Here is a 9,380-nt window from a genome sequence, read left to right on the forward strand (position 1 = left end):
ATATTGTCATGATTTATATGAGTTGTGGCAACATCATGTGTTAGTATCTGATTTGTCATTTTTTAATTAGAGCGAGTAAAATGTAAACTAATTCCTAATATTGAAGCTCTATGGTACTCATCATTTATTTCTAAATCACTTACATAAAAAAGTGAAAAAGCTAAATCATCATTTAACTGCACATATGGATCAAAATTTTTAAAAGAATGGTTAATTTGCACATGTTCTCTAACGTATAAGGGCTAATTGCCCTCTTTTGAGTAAGGAAAAAAATTACAATCCACCTTTTATTGTCACGGGCACTAGATCTTTAGTCTCATAATCTGTGCGGCCTTAAGTGATTTATTTGCTTCAAGTACACCCAAGTTAGCCTAACTCCCGAAATTGAGTTTCTCACAAAATCTCTCTAAGACACCAATGCAAACTGAAAGCAACTCAATAAAAGGCAAAAGCACAAGAGTTAATGAATGCTTTCAAAGAATTCTATTACTCAATAATTAAAAATCTTCATAATATTTTTATCAAAAATTAAGTGATTAATTTTTCTAAATGATTCCATTTCAAATTTAAATCTCTGCTACCCGGATTGCAAATATTTTATAACCCTTATAGAATATAAGCGATGTCCTAATGATATAAGATTAAGAGTTTGAGTGGCACAATTTAGTTGAATGTAGAAATATCTCATAAGTATTCTTTTTATCTTTGACTCATAAGTATGCTTTCTACTTGCTGAAAATATATTGAAATCTTACATCATTATTTGTACCATGTATTTTATGAGTAATATTTTTTAAAGTAAAGCCTAACAATTTTTTTTTTTGAATATAATTTATTTGTTTATATGTTGGTATACCAATAAGTGCGCCCTGTCACACTTCACTATCAATTGGTATTTCAGTATGAAATGAAATGTAAGCACAGTATAGACTTCCTATTGTATTTGCCATCTCAATTTATCACCATTTTAGTCTTAAAGAGGAATTTTGCCCCCACTACAGGCTATAAGAACTTGAAGCAATAATATCATCATTCAGCACTCCACATAAATGCCAATCACCGCTGCATCTTTTCACGGCCTTTTTTCTCAGACAAAACAAGTCATTACTCATTACTACCAAATAATGTTAAAACAAGAAACTTATTCTCCAAATCCCTGAATAAAGCTCCAATAAATCAAAAACACTAGATTCACAAACTGAACCACCGAAAAAAAATTCTAGTTCATACAACTTGTATTTTATATGAATGAATGACAGTTAACATTCTTCTATGTATTTGCCATCTCATTTTATCATTTTAGTCTTAAAGAGGGATTTGCCCCACCACAGGCGTAAGCACTTGAAGCAATGTCATTCAGCACTCACCACATAAATGCCATCACCGCGCATCTTTCACGGCCTTTTTTCTCAGACAAAACAAGTCATTACTCATTATTACCCAAAATGTTAAAACAAGAAGCTTATTTCTCCAAATCCCTGAATAAAGATTCACAAACTGAACCCCCCCCCAACAATTTGCTACATTGTTCATGCAGATGCGGAACCCCTTCCATAACAGAAATCAAAGCCATACCAAACCCCATTAGGAATAAAGACATTGTAATTAAATGTGGCAGCTTTGGTATAATATCCGTACACAGTCACGCTCTCTGGCTCACCATCATATCACTCTGTAGAGGTAAGATAGCAATCTGGTATGTGCAAGACCCTTTATTTGAAATGTATCAGTTGAACAGCTTTCAAATGTTCTCGAGTATGGATCATCCAGCCTGGTGCATACACCTATTCAATCAAACAATACTCTGTTTTAAGAAAATGGCCCCCTTTACCAATTCATTGATCACTGAAAAGCATTAATAGTGAAATGTGATGGTCCAATAAGGCAATTAAAACATACTGATTCCCATAAGCATCGCCAAATGCAAGACTGATCTGATCTCTTGTGTAGGTAGTTGAAGAACAGCTTGTCCTTATTGATACTGTGTAAGTGCAGCTCCCCACATTCTATCAAAGGAACGATGTAAAACAGTATGTTTTAGAAGTTAAATGAAACAACCCATAAAAACTGACACTATATTTGTCTTTCCCTCATTCACTTCCTGGAAATTTCATGAACAGGGGAATCTGTAACACTGAAGTTTCCCAGCAAGATTTGCTCAAAGAAACTCTCACCAAAGCAATCTCATAATCGAAGATGTTTTCAAGGCATGTATGGATATTAATCACTTGGGAAATGCTACATATTAGTGGAATGAGTTGGAAGAGAAGCAGAAGGAAGAGATCAATCTAATCGGATCATAATCATACCTGGGTTGCATTGACCTTGAAGGATTCAAGAGGCTGAGGCTGAAGCAGTGGAAGGATGCGCTTACCATCAGCTATGGTGAAGAAGATGAAAGTCAAGGGGAGCAAATAGATCACTGCTCTCATCATCTTCGAAGTCGCTATTTTCTGTGAAGAGGAGAAAAACTAGCATCTATCTGGGTAACAAACTCCCACCGGATATATAATCTAAATGATTGACCAAAAATTATATATTTAGATTAAAATATGCTGTTAGTCCCTGTACTTTGAAAAAAATTGATATTTAGTCCTTACCCTCAAAATTTTAAATTTTAAGTCCTCCTAATTTTTTATTAAAAATATCAGTCCATTCATTAAAAACATAAGTATTTCTATCAAAATTTGTCAATTTGCAAATTGACTAGGTTGTTCTCATATGACATAAATTAAATATATAAAATAGACAAATTTTGACAGAAACTACCAACTAAGATAATGATTAGACTAAAATTTTTAAATTTAAAAAGTAGGAGGATTGAATTTTAACTTTTAAAGTAAAAGGATCAAATCTAAAATTTATACAATTACAGGGACTAACAGCACATTTTAACCAAATATTGAATGTAAATACAAGTCGAGCTTTCTAGTAAAAAGAAAGGGTAGTTGAGTCTTTTGGGTGAAAGGCAAAAGAGAAATATCACAACATTGTACTGTTCTAAGTTTGATCCAAATTAATGTCCCTTTTCATTGTCCCATATTATCTTGGCATTATCTGCATACTTATATTTTTATTGTGTCAAGAAGATATACAAAATTATTTAAAATAACCGAATCTACCAACTATGTTGAAAAGGGCTTACTAATTAACAAAGGTCCAAAGGAGAGGATGACAAATGTTTTCCCATCTCATTCATGTGCACATGTTTCTGCTTTTCATCTACCCAAGAAAATACAGGGTTTCAGAAATTTCTACATCTTTTATCCCTATAAATCCATGTTTTACTTTTTTTTTTCTCAGTATTTAGTCTTGTAAGAAAAGCTCACCATATCTATCAAATATTTACTCAGATGTCACTGCATAGAAATAGAACCAATTTGGTCATTAAAAGACACCCTGGTGAACCAATATTACATTGGGCATTTCCCTTGTCTTTGTTCGTTTAATAGCATCCATAGCATTTCAATCTGTGCTGTTGTTTCCCATGTCCTATTTACATTGGATAGTATTACATCATAACAGTTGGTTCATGCTCTTCAAATGGAATCTATAATCTGTCATATGGAATTTTTCTTGCTTGTGTTGAAAGAGATTGGCCGTTAGGGATGATTGGGGGGAGAGAGACGGTCAAGTATTTCTTCACATCCTTTGATAAGATTGTAAGCAAATCGGTAGAGAAGAATGGCTGTTGAAGAACTCTTGGCATGTAGAATGAGTAAACTGAAGTATAGGCACCCGTCCGCTTCTTGTGCTTCTTCACGATCTTCATCAACCCTGTTTAAACCATGTTTATTTTCTAGGTTACAATTAATTCTGCCTACTACTATTTCAGCTCTCTTAATCGATGGTGATATATAATTTTCATTTTGTCTTCAATTACACTTTTCTGGAATAAAATCCCTGCTACTGATTACCTATGATTTACAATTCCAATCAACATGACTAAAAAGGGTATGTAAATATGTATATCTACCTGCAAAGTTAATGACACTGTAATGTAGCAGCATCACCATCTCTGAATGAAAACCCAAATTTCTTTCTGCAATTCCAACATTTCTTCATTACCGTTCACGTTTTCAGCCCTGATTTCCAGCTCCTGAGATGAAACGCGCAAAACCAAGTAATTTCTTTCAAGCCAAAATGTACTTGTTTCACAATTCCACACACACGCACAAAAAAAAAGAAACAAAGTTTTGATTTAATTGTATGGAAAGAGAGGCTGAAAGAATCAATATGATACCTTGAATCCGATTATGTAATCTTCCTCTTTGTCGATGTAAAAGGTATTGATCTTATCCAGTTCCCTGGCGAGTAACAGGGCAAACCCATGTCTTCAGTTGGCCATGATCTTGACCTTTTCTTTCCATTTGAATTAAAACGAATGGGGTTTATCAGTTTCACTTCCCTCTTTAATGCTTGTAAGACATAAACAAGTCTCGCCACTCAGGCAAGCTTTTTGCTACCTCCGCTCGATGTTTTTTTCCGTGTTTCATCTCTACTCAATGTTCCAATGACGGGTGAAGAGCCAAAGCGGATATGCATGCATACATGGATTTGTATATAAAATGTCTTTAGAAAGGCATTACTTTGGCTGGAAGCTTGGAGCAATGAAGATTACGAGGTAGAATATTATTTGATGCTGTCCATTGCAAAACCAGAATATTCTACCTACACTGCAGAATATGCATATTCTGCGATGCTGCTGCTGCAAATGTTTTCCCTCTCATTCGTTGTATTATTTGTATATATAAAACGTCTACATCACATCTTTCTCAAATCCATCGGAAATATCCATGAGATCCTACTTAGCAATAGCATTAATAGATGTGCTTTTTCTCTCTTTGGCAGTTTTTGGAAGGACAGTACCGATAAATCCATTTGTGACATGTTGGAACATCCATAGAATATGATAATATTTTATACATGAAGAGTAAATCACCAGGTTTACTATTAACATTAAGTTTAACAAATTGTCGGTCGGCCATCTTTACAATCAAGTTTTCAATTTTTTTAACCTCAGCCATTGGTGCAGTAGCATTGGGCGTTCACCCCAAACATCATGACTTGGAATCGCAACAATAATTCTATTTGTTATGTGTAATTTTTTGTCCAAGGTTTTTTGCACGCTTAGGTTGAAGTTATATCTATAAAATTCATGTTTGTTTGAGTTAGTTAAATTAAATTAGTGTAAGTTAAGTGAATATGATGATTCAATTTATAAAATTTCTCTCAATAATGCTTTAATTTTTTATAGAATTTCGATTTAAAGGTATCAAGACTTAATTTACAATTATATAAGATCTTAAAATTGAAGATGAATAAAAGAAAATTATTTATAAAATATTGAAGTGTAATCTCTCAATAATTTAAAATCTTATAAATATTTTTTGTAGGGTTTAGTTAAAATATTTTAATATTAATTTATTACTCTTAAACACAATCATTTTTAATTAAAATTTCATAAAAAATATTTAAATAGATGAGGTATTGATATATAATTATATTTCTATGTTACTAGTACAATAATAAATAATATATTATAATTAAAATAAATCTAAATTAGATTCACAGACTTAAACTATAATAAATTCAAATTAAAAATCCGCATGAGAAAATCACAAAACTCCAACTTTACCCCATTGGAATGTGTATATATTTATTAGAAGATGATGATTTTAGTACCTTTAAGAAATCAAGGACCAATTGAAAAAGACTTGAAAATGATGATTTATTACTTGCTTTGCAAAATCAATTTTATTTTAATAGAGAATTGAAAACATAATGACAAATGTCTACTCGCCATTGGGCGAATTCACAAGTACCTTGTGAAACGTAAATAGTTGTTTTTGATTTTTCACGTCCTTTTATGTATAACAAATTGAAATTTGGTTGTTTCCACAAGCAGTAAACACGTGGAACCAAACAAATCAATCTGAATTTCAGGAAAAAAAGGATAATGTCGTAATAAATGAAAATTGTCTATTTTTAACCAAAAGAATTTTCAATTTACATAGAATCGAATAAAATCCGTTGAGTTGGAATTTTAAGTCTAATTATTTTTGAAAAGTAAAAACTTATTATTTCGTTTTCGGAGAGAAAATGCCAGTTAACCTAAAGAGAGTAAGACTGAATTGCAGAAAAATGAAGGGACGCGTGTAAGAGTGTCAAAATAGTATACGAGCCTGGTCTTGATTTCACATGATTGTTTGGACACATGGTGCTCTGCTGCTATGCCCAACTGGTGCGTTCTCCCATCTTCCGTGCCTCCATCATTTGATCTCTCTCATCATTACATTTTATCCACATACTGATTTTTGTTGGGCAAAGATTTGTGACTTGTCGAAAAATCACATAGATTTCTAAAATTTATGGTTTCTATGTCACGAAAACAGATGTATGCCCTTTTCTTTTTTCTATCAATTACAAAAATTTTGGTTTATTTTGTTTTTGTTTTTGTTTAATTAAATAGCATTTTAATTTGCAGTTAAATCAGTTTATTCAGCAAGCTAGAGATTCTCAGTTGCTAAACTAACACTATATCAATGATAAATGATTGTCAGAAACAGAGCCTTTCATCATATGTAGCAATTATCGATACTTGCATGCTTTTTGTTCTGTGAAAATATTCAACACAAAGAAAATTCGATGAATTAATGATATATATGATTTCATTTACTGAGTTAAATTATGTATTTTTGTTAAAAATACAATTAATTATATGATATTCTCAATAAAATATTTTTAATTTAAAAAACCATTGACTCAGTGTTCTAAAAGTCCATGAACACAGTGTTGTCCCATGTCCTCCAAAAGTTCCTCCTCCCTTCCATTTTGCCTTCTCCGTGTGGTGTACTTATTTTATAAAATGCCAAATCCCACACCGACCTCCATAAGAAAAACGCCAGAGAATTCCAGATTCTCACGCCTATTTCTTCATTCTTTCTTTCTTTAAGATCTCAAATATCCTCACATTCTTCATTTCAACTTTCTTTTTCCCCTCAAAAATAACCCCCCCCCAATTTTATTTTTTCAATCTATATATAGAAACTAAATTATCCACCTTATTTTAAAATTTTAAAATTTCCCTACACGTCTTACCTACTTAGAGTTTTTTTTGGTGAAATCTACTCTCCTTATAGTTGTACAGCTTTATCTGCAACTTTCTTTGGTGGTTTCTTAGTGACAGTTTGGTGGGTGGTGGTGCCACTATGTCTTCAGGAATATGTTCACAAAGTGGTCTGGTGTTAGCTACTGCTATGGTTGTCTCCAGCACTGTGATTTTCCTTACTTTTTCGAGGCAAAAGGCTTTGCCTCCTCCTAAGCAAACTCTTCGTCCTTGCATCTCTTCAGGTATACACTGATGGGGTCTCTTTAGATATATATATATATGTGCACTCTCCTTTTTTTTGTTAATTATGACATATTTTTGTTATTGATGGGTGGTGGATTTTGTCAGAGGGGAAGAAAAGGGATAAAAAGAAGAAGAAAGTGCAGTTCGCTGAGAATGTGAAGGAAACAAATGGGAATGGAGAAGAGTATAGGAAAGAACAACGAAAGAAGATAATGGCGGAAGCAGCAGGTGCAAGGTCAGCAGAAGTTGATAGATTTTGCAGAAATGAAATGCCGCCTAACAGGATTGCTTTATATAATGGAATTCTCAGGGATCGTGTTCGTTTCCATAGAATGGAGAGTTCTTATTGATTTTTAACTCGCTTCTAAATTTTGGAAAAAAAAATGTTTCATTTTTTTAATATAAAAAAATCACTTTTGTAGAATGTAAGTAATGAAAATGTCGGGCAAAAATATATTACTGTTGTAAATTTCATCCTTTTTGACTTTTTATAATTTTATCCCACTATATAAATCATAAACTACACATAATTTTTTACTTAACTCAGATGAACATTAAATTTGTTTAATACTTTTTTATATATAATTTTTTATTTTAGTTAAATTTTCACAAATTATTAACATAATCTCATTTTAAATTTATATATTGTATCATAATAAGTGTATTTATCAAAAATAAATTGATATAAGAATTAAAACCAAAGCTATATATAATTATATTTATCAAAATATAAAAAAAATATTTGAAATTATCAGTAAAGGAAATAAATATTTTTAGTTTTGTAAAGTATGAACTGTTTAATATTTTGTCTTGACTCATCCTTTAGTTTTGAAATTTGCAAATGAAAAGTTAAATATTTTGATTAATTAATTCCTAATTCTGGTAAATAAACAGCACAGGTAAGTTAATTATATGGTCATATTCCTAATCTGCACTTTTGAATGTAGATATTTTGCAGCATAAAAATCTGGTAAAGAAGATTAAAATGAGGAAGCCAATTGCAAATTGACAAAGCAATACCATATTTAATGTTTGCTTATACGAGTGGTTTCAATTTATTTTGACCCACAATATTTTATCTCATGATATAATTTGGGCCAAACAAAATTAAACGGACCGCGTTAATCATCTAGCTTTTTGTGTTTAGCAATAGTGTAAGTTTTGGATTGGTTAATTTGGCAAAGACTGATTGCCATGCCTGTCGCCACCATGCTGGCTGCCTTTGTCAATTATTCGGATTTGGTGAGCGTCAGTTTTACAAGGAAAAAAAAACCAACCGTATTTGCCCCTCTCATTTGACCAATCAGCCCATATCTATCTTTATCACTATGGATTAATACCTTATTCTTCCAAATCTAAATTGATTTATTAATTATTTAAATTTTAATTTTAAATTTAAAATTATTTAATGAAAATAAATTGAACTGTAAAAAGAAATGAGATTTTTTAATTTCTGTAGAAGATATGAACAAACTTGTTAATATTATGTTATTTTATATTTTAATTTATGACGTGTTTTTTTCATGGTAATTTAAGTTTATTTTAAATAATTTATTTAACCATATTCTGATATTTTTATTGCGTCAAATATTATAAATTTATAAAAAAGAAATTCACATAATAATAATTCGTTTAAAAGTAAATTTCAACATTTTTTAGTATTGTGATTTTATTTTTCAAATTGATATGTTTTAATTACTTTTATTTTTTTTGTCACGATTTAGCTGGTTATATAAATTCTATAGTTTTAATATAATAATTCAGTTTTAACTCTAAAACTTATTTTTAAAATTTAAACTTATCGGATGGTATTAGTTAAGGTAGCACAGTCGAACGAACTTAGGCAGTAATGTTCTCCTTTAAGTAAATATAATAGGTATAATAATTTTTTGCACTATAAATTTATAAAAAAAATTATTTTAGTTTTTAATTTAATTTTTTTAGTCTTTAAACTTATATATTTTTTTATTTACATGGCATACACATGTATTGTTGTGTAAATGACATGTTGACATTTAATTAATCT

The 9,380-nt window shown here is 30.9% G+C and overlaps 1 protein-coding gene, 1 long non-coding RNA gene and 1 other non-coding gene across 3 annotated transcripts; 1 reads left to right on the forward strand and 2 right to left on the reverse strand.

Moving 5' to 3' along the window:
- Positions 1 to 1,409: 1,409 nt before the first annotated feature.
- LOC107940948 (embryo-specific protein ATS3A) lies at positions 1,410 to 2,514 on the reverse strand. Its single transcript, XR_005927076.1, has 3 exons — positions 2,310 to 2,514; positions 1,900 to 2,006; positions 1,410 to 1,804 (listed from the first exon to the last, which is right to left on the reverse strand). It is a non-coding gene; the product is annotated as an embryo-specific protein ATS3A (transcript).
- An 846-nt stretch (positions 2,515 to 3,360) lies between these two features.
- Positions 3,361 to 4,349, reverse strand: LOC121229347 (uncharacterized). The gene is made up of 3 exons (XR_005927077.1): positions 4,244 to 4,349; positions 3,977 to 4,099; positions 3,361 to 3,777 (listed from the first exon to the last, which is right to left on the reverse strand). It is a non-coding gene; the product is annotated as an uncharacterized lncRNA (long non-coding RNA).
- A 2,487-nt stretch (positions 4,350 to 6,836) lies between these two features.
- On the forward strand, positions 6,837 to 7,828 carry LOC121229348 (uncharacterized). The gene is made up of 2 exons (XM_041113431.1): positions 6,837 to 7,353; positions 7,460 to 7,828. Exons 1-2 carry the CDS (start codon positions 7,212 to 7,214, stop codon positions 7,702 to 7,704), a joined length of 387 nt encoding a protein of 128 aa, XP_040969365.1. The 5' UTR covers positions 6,837 to 7,211; the 3' UTR covers positions 7,705 to 7,828.
- Positions 7,829 to 9,380: the final 1,552 nt, after the last annotated feature.

This window comes from Gossypium hirsutum, chromosome A05, assembly GCF_007990345.1.
Source record: "Gossypium hirsutum isolate 1008001.06 chromosome A05, Gossypium_hirsutum_v2.1, whole genome shotgun sequence".
Lineage (NCBI taxonomy): Eukaryota > Viridiplantae > Streptophyta > Magnoliopsida > Malvales > Malvaceae > Gossypium > Gossypium hirsutum.